At 37.9% G+C, this 14,722-nt stretch overlaps 1 protein-coding gene across 2 annotated transcripts in view; it reads left to right on the top strand.

Annotated features, from left to right (window-relative positions):
• The window catches only part of MTMR7 (myotubularin related protein 7), a 44,056-nt gene that overhangs the window by 22,504 nt on the left and 6,830 nt on the right, over positions 1-14,722 (top strand). Inside the window, exons 6-12 of one of the 2 annotated variants that reach the window (XM_032686882.1) lie at positions 505-639; positions 5,361-5,493; positions 8,554-8,663; positions 10,537-10,662; positions 11,431-11,480; positions 12,981-13,181; positions 14,378-14,518. In XM_032686882.1, the coding sequence (XP_032542773.1) occupies positions 505-639; positions 5,361-5,493; positions 8,554-8,663; positions 10,537-10,662; positions 11,431-11,480; positions 12,981-13,181; positions 14,378-14,518 (896 nt within the window). Of the gene's footprint in view, positions 1-504; positions 640-5,360; positions 5,494-8,541; positions 8,664-10,536; positions 10,663-11,430; positions 11,481-12,980; positions 13,182-14,377; positions 14,519-14,722 lie in introns of both variants that reach the window. The other variant, XM_032686881.1, reaches the window with a different exon arrangement.

Raw genomic sequence — 14,722 nt, 5'->3', positions numbered from 1 at the left:
CCAGAGACAGTGCTAAAAATATATGACCATCAGTGATCTGGCTGCATGTTACATGTTTTTGTTTCCTTGACTCCTGGTGTCAGGCTGTTTAGTAAAGCAGGCACCGGTGTAAGCTGGGTGTAACCAGTATCATACCTGGTATGAGTGACAGTGCAAAAGAACCTATTCTTTATGTTATATCTGTGTTCTTGTAATTGCAATTCTGTACTCATCCTCAAGATATCATCTTTCAGGAGTTATTCCACATTAGGTAAATACTATATTTAAAATAGCTCTAAAACTTGGATTCAAGACTAGACTTGGGCCAAAGGTGTTGTATTGTTTAATATTTCCTTGCCTTTTTAAAAATAATGTATTTATTATGTAATTAATTTTACCTTCTGCCCTTCTCATGTAACTGTACATCGGTGCAAACAAATGGTTTTGTAAATGCTTCTGGATGCTAAATAATTTCTACTTAATAATAATAATGTTGGGGTTTTTTGTTTGTCTGTTTCTCTGCAGGCCTCCATATGTAGAAGCAGCCAGCCTTTATCTGGCTTTAGTGCTCGGTGCCTTGAGGACGAACAGATGCTCCAGGCCATTAGAAAAGCAAATCCAGGAAGTGATTTCATATACGTTGTTGACACTCGGCCCAAAGTAAGTGTATTAGATTTCTTGCATACAGCAAGACTGTGTAACCTCCACAGATTGATCAGGGTTTATCAGGGGAATCTTAGCTAGGAACCTTGCCAGCATTGTTATCTTTAGGGAAATTTTTTCCTTTACACTGAGCTTTTCTCTTTTTGTTCTTAGCAAAATGTTAAGATACAGAAAAGTAATAACTTCTAGTTGTAAATATTTACACACACATAGGAGCTATCTGTAACTATATTTCTGATGAGACTAGCAAATCTAATTCGCATTATAAAATGTTTTTACAGTTGTTCATAATGTTGCAAACCTCTGCCTGCTTATACTAAAATTTTCCATGCATGTTTTCTCTTTCAAGTGGGAAAATGTCAATGACCTGTGCATAAAGACAAAGGAAAGACCAGTTACCAAAGTTACAAGAATGGAGGAGACTTCTTGAGTATCTCCAACAATTTTGTGGTTTTGAGAGAATTTGAAATTTGGTAAATAGTAATCTCAGATGCCATATCTCTGTAACTGACTGAAAATCTCTGGCCAAGATAAAAGCTTTAGAAAAATTACACTGTGCAGAAGCATAGAAACTCAGTAACAATCCAGAAGAGGTTAGAAGCTAAAAAAACATTTTGTCCAAGTTATCATGCTAGCAAACAGCTCAAGGTGATGAAGATTATATAGACTTCATTATCTGGAGGTGGGAGCAGGGATATGTTCTTTCTTACACTATGAGCAACTTCCCTGTTGAAGTGACCAAAGCACCTGAAGAAGAGACTAACAGGGCAAATCTTCATAAAATCCCTCATAGATGTAGGATGAGTTATAGCATGGGAAAAGGAAAAATGAGAGCAAAGGTTTGAGGAAAAGGAACAAGAAAGCTGTTTCAGTATCCTGAGATCAGGAGACAGACCCTGAAAAGGTGAGGTGGGTAAAGCTGAGAAACATGAAGAATGGAATGAGGAAGGGCAACCGTGGCAGAGCTGGAGCAGAAAAAAGGAACCTACGTGGCTGGTGGCTGCCTGCAGACGTGGGGACTGGAGGAAAGGTGCTGAGTGCTCACAACTGTAATGGAGGCAGAAGCCAGAAGATCAGGACCTTGGTCTGTCTCATTGACCTAAGTCACACAGAGGACTGTAATCGGGACTGATTTCACCTTCAGTTCCATCTTTTTTATTTGGAAAACAAGGATGGTACCACCTTACTGGTGGTCCTGAAGCAAGTGGATAGTGATAATCACTAGGAAAGGATTGGTATACCGTTGTGTTCAGAACAGACTTTAGATATGAAGTACAGACCCAGCTGCCTAAATAACGTTTAAACAGTTTTCTAGATGTAATAATAGTTACAGCTTGTTTCCTGTCTGATGATATTGGTACTCTTCCCCATTTAAGGCAGTCTTTGACTGATGGGATTTATTGCTAATGACTTACTGACTTGGCTATTAATAATGTTTTACAATATATTAACAGAAAGGTCCCTTCCTGTAAACGTTTCTGATAAATTACTTTGAGACACCTTCTGTGTGCAGTGAAAAAAGCCTGTACTTTTGGAGACTGTGGAGAGAGTGGAATTGGCTTGCTTAGCTAGGAATGCCAGCATATTTCCAGCAATGCTGGCTTCCTCAAGAGCCAGTCAGGAGGTGAAGACTATTTCTTTTCACTGAACTTTTCTGTAAAAAAGGTTTTGATGTAAAGAAATTTGTATACCAGGTTCCTACTTCGCTCTGTGTTGCAAAAAATGGACTGATCTACTGAAGCTGCTGTGATCCCAGGTGCCAAATACAGCCTTGTTTCAATTTTGCACCTGCTGATGCATTTATAAATCTAGAGCATAGAAGGGAGAGGTATCAGTGGAAGAGGTTCTTGGCATTTCTCGAGGAACCTTAGCAAATGTAAAGCTAAGATATGGAGTCCGGTGCAAGGTTCCCATTGCTGTAGGAGGCCAAAAACTATTTTCTTCTTTTCTCATCAGAACCAGTTCCTTGCAAAGATTGTTAGTATTGGTGGGTCCTTCAGCTGAACATTCCCAAGTGCTCTTCATATGCTGTCCCTCATTGCACTTGGTAATCTTCAAAACAAAAGATTTGGCCATACAAGAAAGTTTGTTTCCACTTCATTTAAATATACCAGGATGACCAAATGCAGAACTTTACTTAGGCCACTGTCTTTCCTCTATGTGATTCCAGAAGAAGCTCATACAAACTTACTGTTTATAGCTAAAACACATTAGTTATATTACTCTTTATAAAAAGACACAACTTGGTTATTCTCCAAATTAAAGAAAATGCCAGGAAATCTTGCAAGTGGGGTCTGTTACCTTTAGAGGTGTATCCTCATATCACTGAGATTAATCGAGGACAGGCACCATTTAGAGAACTTCACAACAACTACTTTAAGAGCAACCGATGGAATTTTGGTAGATGATGTGGAAAACTGTTAGTAAATATTGTGGCAGCTGCAAAGTTTGGCAACTGATAGTATTAAAATAAATGAGTGTCAGAAAGCCCTGCAAATTTAACCTTATATTATTTACTTTTAAAGAGGGCTATTTCGATTTTCTTTAAGAAAGGATTTCTGTGATAAAATTACTCTGCTGCAGAACAGTTAATAGTATTTATGTACTGAGATTAGGTCAGTTAGAGGATAGCTGTTTTTTCTTTAGGATTTCAGGGGTCTGCTGGCTGGCATCTACATGTGTACAGATCTTTCTTCCTGAAACTATAAGGCTATTGCAGAGAGAGATTGCTTCATTTGGTTGTTAAAGAACGCTGATGTCTACTTCAAAAGAGAAAGATTAGGATTCAGCAGATAATTTATATCTTTCTATCAAGTCACACTGAGGATTCTGTCCTTAATTGACATGCTGCTCACAGGCTGTATCTTTTTTTTTTATTGTTCATTGATAGTCAAAGCATCAGCAGACTACTGGTTGATAGACAAGCATGGTTGTTTTTGCCTGCACTTTTTCCTGAACTGCATACTACAAGTTAAAAGAAGTTTTACTCAAGATTTAAATAAATCAAAAATGCTAGTGTTATGCTTAAGTTCCTATCTTAGAGTGTGGTTTCTTCTGTTGTATCATGAAATTCATGCAATGTTTCAATTCCTAATGGTGGTCCACAAATGTAACTTCTTAGCTGTTTCCTCTGAAAGTTAAGATGTCAAGTTTGGTCCTTGGAAACCTATTTTGACATATGATGTAAAAAAGCTAGGCTTATTCATCTTGGTTGGAGGAAAGTTGGCAGTGGCACCAAATTAAAACAGAATATCAGGCATATATGTGTTTGGGGTGGAAGAGGTCAGAAAAAGAGACATTCTTGTGTATTCCATGATGCCATTAGTCAAGTAGTGAAGTATATTATTGTGAGTTTCAGAAGTGACCACAGAAGCAGCAAATCAATAGTACTGCCTGCGATATTGGGAAATAAACTGGAAATGGAGTTATCACCATAGCCTCTTGTCCCTTAGGCAATGCCTAAAAGATACTTTGTTTCGATTTTTTTCATGAGCATTGTCTCTCACTGAAATGAAGATGAGTCACTGAGTAGAATTGAAGCCTCGTGAAGTCTTTCCGAAAGCTTTGTTAGTGCCCTCCAGTTTGGATGTGCAATATCCTTTGTTACTTATTTCTTAAATCTTTCCTGGGCAGAAGCTGTTAGTTGTGCTTGGAGGCATGGAGGTCCTGCCATTTGGACTGCTTTGTCACTCCTGGAGCCTTCATATTTCTTGGGAAGTTCAAAGGCTCCCCAGCCTTACATCATGGATTTCATAGAAGCAGGGACTTAATGCAAAAAGACAATTTCTTTCTATTGCACAGTGACATCTTGCTATAGGAAATTTGAAAAAGTAGATGGGGTAATGAAGTGAAAGTACTTACTTCATTTCTATCAGCATGAGTTGTCAGCCCAAATCAAAATTTGGCATAAGGAGCTTTTCTTTTCCACCCAAGGATCTCAAAAGGGGGGTGGGGCAGGGGGGAATAAGCATTAAAACACCCTTAATTTTATGATGCAGAGAACTGAATTAAAGAACTGTTTTGTGACTTTTCCATGTCAGGAAACAAGTAACAGATTTAAAGACAAAACTTCAGCTTCCAGCTGAATGTATTTTTTGCTGAAGCACAGCAACTTATTTGATAGCACCACATTACCAATGAACATATCTGTGGTAATTTTGTCAATTCAAATAATTTGTGGTCTTGCACAAGTCAAGACAAGATATTACAAAATGAGGAAAAAACTACTCCAACTCTCTCTTCATTATTCCAAGCATCTATCAACTTTTGGATGATCTGAGTAGTAAAACACAGTAACTTCGGCAACATTAGTGTGCACATGCTATGAAACAGTGGCATGGCAGATGAGACACTGCCACCTGCTGGGTGTATTCTGCTAGTAAACACGATGCTGCTCTAATATAAAATCAAAATAGGCTTTTAAAACCAAATTAAAACTTTCATGCTCTTGCAGAGGAACCTTACCTAAGCTATGTTTTTGTGTTTAACCTCACTAAAGAAGTTCACTCAAAAGCTGTGAAATCGGGATATCAGAGACTCAGCAACCCAGCACCCTGCAATAGCCTGGAAACAGATCTCTGATTCACAACCTGTTGTGTTGACATTGTGATAAATGCTTGCCTGACTTAAATCACTCTGATTTATTGCTGTAGACCACAAGCTTTGTTTTCAAAAGAAATTGCTACTGGTTTTCATCCAGTTTTCCATATGTTTTTCAGCTCAATGCAATGGCAAACAGAGCAGCAGGGAAGGGATATGAAAATGAGGACAACTACTCCAACATCAAGTTTCAATTCATAGGCATTGAGAACATCCATGTCATGAGAAATAGTTTGCAGAAAATGCTTGAAGGTAATGCTCTTTTTCATTGGAAACTAGAGGAAAGAATTGATCCTTCTGTCACACAAATCAGGGTAACTGCTCTGAAATCGGCAGCAGTGAAAACAGGTATGAAAAGAAATCTTTGCCTGTTGCAGCTGCATGCAGCTGCTACTGGGTTGGGCAATGGAGCATCATGGCAACTAGTGGTGATTTCCTAATTGTACAAACATTTTGTTTCATGGCTGAAATCCAAATTACTTAAGTGACAAAATTCATTTGACTTCAATGCACCTTACTGCTACTATATCTTTTTTTTTTGAAATTTACACTTCAATGGTAAAATGAGGAAAATTACTTACAGCTGACTTTGAGGCTAGTGGAAAATACAGGATTTTTATTTTAAAGCTTAGAAAAACTATGGTTTGATTTTGCATGTGTAGAAGGCAGTCATGCATTTTAGACTGTGAATTTTAATAGATGCTTATTCATGCTCTGTATAGAACATGACACATCAGGGCTATTCGTGAAATTCACAGTCAATGGGCATAACCATTCAGCACCTTCATAATCTCATCCAAATTAATAATAATTGCTTAGCAGTATGTAAACCAGCACATCTGTTCTTCTGTTTCATATTTGGAGTGCATGACTGTTTAGAGGTCATCTGGGAAAAGAGTAAGGATAAATAAGCCATCCTTGACCCTCAATGGCTTGTTGATTTTTAACAAGCAAATTGTAAATAGTGCTCACTCCAGTGTCTCAGTATTTCTTTCATGTACATCATCAACAACCATCACCTCCTAGATCAGCCTGATTTAGCTATTCTTGACTTGATGCTCTGTCCATGCTCTTTTATTCTTCATCTGTCTCCCATCAACTGTATGCAAATGTAAATTGGAGATCTAAGAAGGGTTTAAATTTTTCATGACAGAAAAGCTGTGCTCTAGTTTAAAATAAGAACATTTTATGAAAACCAGCATTAAAATGTGATGCAGGTAAAACGGTCAGTCTCTTCATGACATATTTTTACTTAATTCCTTGGTCTAAGGGTCTCAGGTAGGAAAATAGAAGGTTTTTTAGTTCACTAGGAAGTCTTGTTTGGCTAGGAGAGAGGCTGGGTCAATGAACAAGTCCCTTTATTTGTTCACATGAAGACCATCAAAGATAAAATAGTAAACAATCAGCCTGGCTGCATGGGGCAGTACTGTGTATATTTTTTGAGCCAAAAGTTCATGAGACTGGTCCATGGCCAAAACTTACATGTAAAAAGATAATTTCTAATGCATTTAACACTTCAGGCTGCTTGAGGAGCATAAATTCTTAGCATCTATTTTCAAATGAGCTGTATGCTCAAAACATTTGCTTTTCTCCTAAGTGTCCTGTTTCCTCCATGTGTCCTGTTTCCTCCTGTCCTCCTGTGAAATGGGCACACCACTGGATGTCTCAGAGCTCTGCCTAAGGGCTCTTGATTTTCTTGTGCCTACACCATGGATGCACCAGGCCTTATTTCTCAAAGATTTTGGTACCTTTTCTTCTGAGATGGAAATGCCTTTTCCCCTTAGGATAAGCCTCATAATTGAATTCATAATCAAACCCTATTGAAGGTCCAGATCTGTTGCCAAAATCATGTGAAATATACAGTGTATGCCTTTAGGACAGTCTGAACTTTGCTCAGTGAAGTGGTCAGTAAATATTGACTCTAATTGGGCAGTGGGAAGGAGCAAAGCACTGTTTCAGCCTTACCTTGGGCTTTTGTAAACAAACAGCAGCTTCAGCCAGAATTCAGCCACTAAGTGGTCATGCTTCCATCTGCACAGCAGCATTAATCATATGAAAAGCTGTTTGCTTTCAGCGCTGCTATCTCTGCATCTTTATAAATATCTTCCAAAAATTATTTTTAAAATACCATCTGGAAAAGGCCTTACATATAAACATTGTAAGACTTTGTATGGATACATTAGGCCATTTTATTTTTTAATTAAATGGAGTTAGGACAGTCCAATAGCCCAGATATGGTATAAAATCTGACTTTGGCTTATAAAATTAAATTTCAATTACAACGAAGGAAAATCCCAGTGGCCATAAATAACCGAGCCTTTTAAGATTTCTGAACCACAAGAGACCTACTAAGACATTAGTTATTGACAGATCATACATTAATGTGGTAAAACCAATGACATTTTTCACTGTATTCTGAAAATGAATTTCACCAGCTAATATTTTTTCCTTAAAAAACAATATGACCCTACATGGATCAAAAGAAAGGTATAGTCTATTTATGGGGTGAATTTAGTATCTCACTGTTGAAAACAGACTGCAACAAATTTCATTGAGTATTTGTTTGCTGCTGGGCTGAGGTATTTGATTTAGATTCTGATTGCTCTTTTTTTCTTCTAATGCCTCAAACTCTCTAATATTAAAAATTAGACACTTGGATACAGCCAAACCTAAACTTAAAGTAAAAACTGAGAGACTATAATTTTTTCCTTCGAACATGGCATAGAATTTGGAAGGTTTTCAGGAAAACATTTTCCTTGATGAATTGTGGCTTGTCCTCACCATCGGAATACTTTCTGACTCTAAGTGAAGCTTTAGTAAGCTTTCATTCTGGGATGGAGAAGTGTAGAGTGAATTGCTTTATTTCAACCACCATCATCTGTGGTGATGCTGGGAGTAGAAGGCAGTGGCTGTCTGCCTGTCTGCCAGTAGAAATCATGTGCTTTCTGTTTCCAAGCCCTCATTATTAAATACACAAGCCCCTCCCAGGAGTTTGAAAACTTCACTCCCAACACAATTTTGGAAAATCTGTGCTTCACAGAAGGATGCATTTGGTAAACTGTTTGCAATAGACTTTATGACGGTTTCTCTTGTTAACTTAAATCAACATACTGGGTGAAATTTGACCAAGCCCTGTTTCTTAAATATATGTGCTTTTTCAGTTGTGAGGTTTGACTGTGAAGTAGTTATTCTTTTGAAAAGATGCATGTTTTACACGGGATATCTGAAGAAGAGATAATTCTGAGGCTGAACAATCAGTGAGGCTTAAGGGATTCTAATTACTGTACGTTTAAAATGTAGCTTATTTTGCAGTTTGTGAGCTGAAATCACCTTCAATGAGCGACTTCCTATGGGGCCTAGAAAATTCTGGCTGGCTGAAGCATATCAAAGCCATTATGGATGCTGGCATTTTTATTGCAAAGGTAAAGTGTGTAAAATGAGATCAGAACTTGCAGTAACCAGACACAGAAAGTGAGGACCAAATTCGCTGCTTGTGGGTAACTTCTTTTATCTCTTCAGTGATGTTATACCTGAAAATAGCCCATTTTGCAATGCATCATGTATGAGGAGAGATGTTTCTTAGATGCTGTTGTGTGGACCTTTTGCTAATATGATAAAAAAAGCTTGTGTCCCTTTGTACTAAAGCCTCTACTAGCCCTTAACTTGTTATGCCAGGCATTTGAATGTCTTTACTTTACTCCCCAGCAGTGATTGTTGCAGTTCCTTTCCCTATTTCCCCTGCCTCCTCCACTGGTTTCTGGACATTATCTTTGTTGAAGGTTTCTGGTATTATATAAAATTAACTAATGTGTTATCCCCTCTGAGTTATCAGGCAACCAGCTAAATTCACCTCCTGGACCAATTCCTGTGTATTGCCATGGCCAAACTCTCTAGCAGTTTCTACTCTCATATAATTGAGAAATATTCCAGAAAACAGTTGTTGGCTTAATAAGAAATTATTTCTCCTAATCCCACCCAAAGTAATGCAGATATTTGTCATTTACCAAGAGCAGCTTTAATTTTATTGCTTCCTTCCTTGTGCTCTGTCTTTTACTGCTATTTTTGAGATTACTATTACAATTTCTTATAGGGCATTTTATTCACATGATGTGCTACATACAACTGTATGATACAACTGTATGATATGCTACGTACAACCATATAGATAAAACTTCATGGATTTCCCTCCTCACTAACTGCTTGTTTCTCTTGCTCTACTACCTTTCATTAGCTAATAGAAATCAGGTCTTTTACATTAGCTTTGCCAACTTTTCCCCAGTGGCTAGTCTTAAAATTCTGTCAAAAAATGCTATCCTTTATTGATAAGCTTGTTAGCCTTGTGCCTCCTCGGACATGCATTTTGAACCATTCTTATTTGTACAGTTCCCAGTTCTTAGTTCTTGGTCCTCTGCCCACAGGGCTTCTATTTTAGTAGAATTAACTTGTCTCTTGAGATAAACATAGAAAATTTATTATTATTCCTCATTCCCTATTAAGCCCAAACTTAACTTGAATGTTTATTTTTCTAAGCAGTGTCTTTCCTAACCTATTTTATTTTCTACTTCCTAAATTTAGTTCTCTTTAGAAATGACAAAGGCCAAAACCTTTAGAACTAAAAAAAACCCCAACAACCAACCCTCAAGTTCTAAAAATAATGCAACACCAGACTGGAGAACTTAGTATCATCTCTTCTTTATGTGTTTATGTATAAAATGGGATCCTCTCTCACCAGTTTTTACATTAAAGATACTGATAAAATCTTGCTTATTAGATATGGAAGTTTACCACTACCACAGGTTTCCCCACAAATCTTTGCAGTATGTCATCAGTGCAATGCAGTGTACCGTAATAACATCCAGGCTAGTGCTGGCATTGGAAGCAAAAATTGCCCTTATTGACATTACCATCAAGATGAGAAATTAAGAGCCATATTTTAAGTATGGTGATTCTGTTACTGGTATGTGAGTTAGAGGTTTACCTCCATCTGAATCTGCTGTAGGTACTTGTCCGCTCTGACAGATTGATGTATTTAATTGAAACAAATCCCACATCCTCCTATAGTGGGACTTAAACAGGTGATGCTCCACCATCATGTTGCACAGGATGGGATGAATTAAGACTTTTCAAATAAAAGGAATAACACGCAACATTATTCAAGAATTCTGTCGCAGAATAAAAAATTAACCAAGTTTCCCAGTTCCCATATTAATACTCTATGGCACTATCTCACTGTTCTCCTCTTACCGTTGTCTTCCTCCCTGCTTGTGAAATTTCTGACTTTTTCTGTGTCCTTAGGCTGTGGCTGAGGAAGGTGTGAGTGTGCTTGTTCACTGCTCTGATGGCTGGGATAGGACAGCCCAGGTTTGCTCTGTAGCAAGCCTTCTATTGGATCCATATTACAGAACTATGAAGGGATTCATGGTAAGCAGGTTCTTTTACAGAGTAAATAAAGTAATATGGCATCACTTAAGATTAATATCTTTTAATGGGAAATGGGAAATAAACTTTCCTTAAATATACCTTTTTTTTTTTTTAAGTAGGAAGGCAGGTTTCTATCTGTCCACATTAAAGTCTTCCAATTTCTGTATGAAGTGTTATCAAAGATGGGGATCAGTTGGGCACCTTTTTGTTTTTTTCCTAACTTAGACCACGAAACTTTCTCGCAGTCCAAGGAGCTTTTGTGCAAGCAAGAATTTGTATTCATTTGCAGTAAACATTATAAATTTGAGTGTCAGAAGTGTGTGTTTTCTAGGCATTAGATTGCAATGAGCAGCTATGTTGGAAAATCTGGTCTTTTCCCATGTATATCAGCAGTAGTAAAGCATCTAGGAATGCTTATCAAGTTACTGGTCACATGTTAAAAAGATGTTTGAGACATTTACAAGTTCTTTTCAGAAAGTGAGGAAGCAAGCTAATTGAAGTTGTGCTGAAATACTGGCATCCTATTTGCATCCATGAAGAGTGCTGCTTTCCCTGAGCTTGCAGCAGTTCTCATGACTCATTGTTTTTCTGCTAATTCTGAAAATTGTTTGGGATTCTAATACTGCTTGCTTACACCATTCTTGCTTGTCACTGCTTATTCTAAGAATTAATTGGGATTCCAATGCTGCTTGTTTACACCACTCTTCTGCCTGTTTCAACATGTGTCAACTCTACTCCACAACACTGAACACAATATTCTCATTTTAGGTGTTAATTGAAAAAGATTGGGTTTCCTTTGGTCACAAATTTAACCACAGGTAAGGTGGTGGTAAGGTTTTCATATATATATGTGTGTGTGTATGTGTGTGTTGTTTATGTCGTCAGTATCTGCTGCCACTCCAGTTTTACTTCTTTGCTGCCTTACAAAGCATATCAACAGAATGCCCTCAGGAAACTGCCATACCTTTTTCTCTTACTATATAATTTATCTGTCTGGAAAAGTCAAAGGGAAATATTTTTGTATCAATCTTTTCTGGTATCTGCAGTCCTAAACCACTATTGGGAATCCTGAGTGCTGGTCTTGCAGTTGCTGTGAGCACTGAGAGGTCCATGTGAGTGAAAAGTAGTATGTAAGTGGCTTGCAAGATCCCTTTGGACTCCAGCAGATCTTTCAGTAGTGCCAAGGCTCCCTGTTCAGCAAAGTCTACATCTTCCAAGACAGTACTTAATCTTAGGCATGCCTGTGAGTTATCTCTTACATAAAACGTACTCTTCCTGTTACACTCTGTTCTAACAAAACCAGCAGGATTTGTTCAGAAACGTCAGGCAAAGTGAAGTGGAAAGTAATTTGTTTGGGCAAGTTATTTGAACATCCATCCAATGTAAGTGCTGTAATGTTTGAAGACTTTATATGTTTAAACATGGATAAATATTCACATTTTCTTTCTTTTTTGAATTTCCTTTTAGTTTCTGTAAAAATAAAAAGTGCAATTTTTATATTGGGGTTTAATTATATTATATAGCTTGATTTGAATATAAATTTGTTATAGTTTCAAAAAACACAATAAAGCTTTCAGGAAATCTGTGCAGCTCCATACCACCTGTGAAATTCCAGCAGGAATTACTTCATTTAACATGATACTGTCAGTTGTCTATGATTATCAATGGTAAAAGGTATTATGAAATGCAATAACCACTGGTAGCTTTGGTTTGCTGTGCAGTGTTGCTATATTTTCTTGGATAATAATATCAGAAGTTTCAAGTTTAGATGTTTAAGGAATTCCACTCTGTTGGCATGTATATATATATACATATATACATACACACACATGACAAGAATAATAATTGATTGAAAATGCTTCTTCCTATTATGTAGACTTATGTTTTTTACTTCTATGTGTTTTATATTTTGAGGCTCCTTTTCTTCATTGCAAGTGGTTCCAAGAGGCATTTTTATGGATAGAAAATTTGATGTTCACTTGACAGTTACAGCATGTAAACATTTCCCACCTTCTAAAAATTTCACCAAGAGAGGGCAGCTTTAACTTGTTTTCTGCCGAGGTTATTCTGTACCTCTCCTGCTGTTTTCTGGTTTGGGGAATGGTCTGCTATTAACAGACTGTCTTAAGATACACTTTTGTCATTAAGTCAAAGCAGTCATTCTTACGATGACATATTACTGTGGTATAACTTTCTATTAATAGCATTAAAACATGGCTATGCAGCAGTCAGCTGTTTGTAGGGGGAAGGTAACAAGATACCTTCAGTTTTCCTACAAGAATTCAGGTTTTAATTAAATGTATCTTGTCTTGTTTCAGGTATGGCAATTTAGATGGTGATCCAAAGGAGATATCACCTGTTATTGACCAGTTCATTGAATGTGTTTGGCAATTAATGGAACAGTTTCCTTGTGCCTTTGAATTCAACGAGAGATTCCTCATCCACATACAGCATCATATCTATTCTTGCCAGTTTGGGAATTTCCTGTGTAACAGCCAGAAGGAGAGACGAGAGCTGAAGTATGAAAGTAGCATATTATGCATTTGATTTCTTTAGTAGCATATTTACATGTGGGGGCTGTGGCTAGTGGTGTACTGAGGAGTCAGACATTAACCTGCAGTCTGACATTAATATCCAGTCGGCATGTATGTGTTTTCATAAGGAATAGGGTGCCTGTTGTCTTCTGGCAACACAGATTAATACCACAAAAAGTTGATCCTCTGCAATGTAGCTCTGCTGGGAGTGTAATCCATGGTGTGCGTGACAGAGATTAGTGAAAACAGACAAGAGCATTAGTCCTTCAGCCATGTGGGGCTACCTTTACTGCAGCCCTAACAACATACAAGGCAAGCTGTCCCTGTAGCTCTAATGTAAGATGATACTAACTCTAGTTAAGTTCTCAGTTCAAGAGTTACTGCTCTTCTGTGTTTTAACCTGTCTTTGGATCTCAAGTCAGGCCATTTAGTTCTGTTCTCTCAGGTACTTCCTCACGAACAACCTTTTTGTCTGGTAGCCCTCCCTAGGACTGAGTCAGCAAACTATCCTTCTGCTGCCCAGCCCCAAAGCAATTATGAATTAATCTTCCTGCCCTTAGGCCCAAACAGAGACAGCATCATCATTCCCGGCAATGCTGATGTTTGTATCCATTTCCTGGGGCCCTGGGTCCTCAATACAGGATGATATCCATCACTTTTCTCACGTACCCTGATCATGTCAGCAGTAGCAATGAGACGAAGGTGGCAATTACTGCTGGCTGCTGCTATTTGGTCCCTTTCACTGCTTATGTGCAGAGTAGCCACAGTGCCACAGTCCATTTAAAATCAAAACCTTCACAGATCATCATATCCCAAGACCCAATTGCATAAGAAATTGCAGTTCAGTGGGGTAGGAGTGCTTTAAATGTGGGCATCCTTTTGGTGCAGAGATCAGCCTGAAAGCTTACTTTATGCAAGTGATCCTCTTCACCTTGCAAAGGAACCAGTCTCTCCACCTTTTCTCTCCAGCTGCTCTTGCTTCATGGGAAATGGATTGGATTTTGCCTTTCGTAATCAACAAGGGAATATGGGTCTGTTTCTCTATACTCCTTACTTAAGTCTGATTTTGGTAAGGAAGCTGATTGTAAATGGGGAGTACAGAGGACTAGAATGCTCCATCTAAGCTTTAGCTATTCCTGAACTGTAGCAGACACTTTAATATATTTTTATTTTTTTTTCAGAATCCAAGAACGAACATATTCATTATGGGCTCACTTGTGGAAAAATCATGCTGATTACCTGAATCCTTTATACAGGTCAGACCACAGTCAAAACCAAGGGACCCTGCACCCACAGATAGCTCCATGCAACTTCTTGTACAAGTAGGTACTATCACTTGCTACAGAAAATTGTAGGATGTGTTAGTACAGAACAGAGTGACTTCATATACAAGTATTTCTCATTCTGTAAGGCAGTTTATAGAGAGGAAATTCAATCTCATATACAATGTGTTTGCTCCTTGTGTGCTCATAGTCAGCAAACACCTCTGCACGATTCCACAACAGAGTATTAGTCTGAAAAGAAGC

Source organism: Chiroxiphia lanceolata, chromosome 4 (assembly GCF_009829145.1).
Source record: "Chiroxiphia lanceolata isolate bChiLan1 chromosome 4, bChiLan1.pri, whole genome shotgun sequence".
NCBI classification, from domain to species: domain Eukaryota; kingdom Metazoa; phylum Chordata; class Aves; order Passeriformes; family Pipridae; genus Chiroxiphia; species Chiroxiphia lanceolata.
This window is presented reverse-complemented; position numbering and strand designations above follow the sequence as displayed.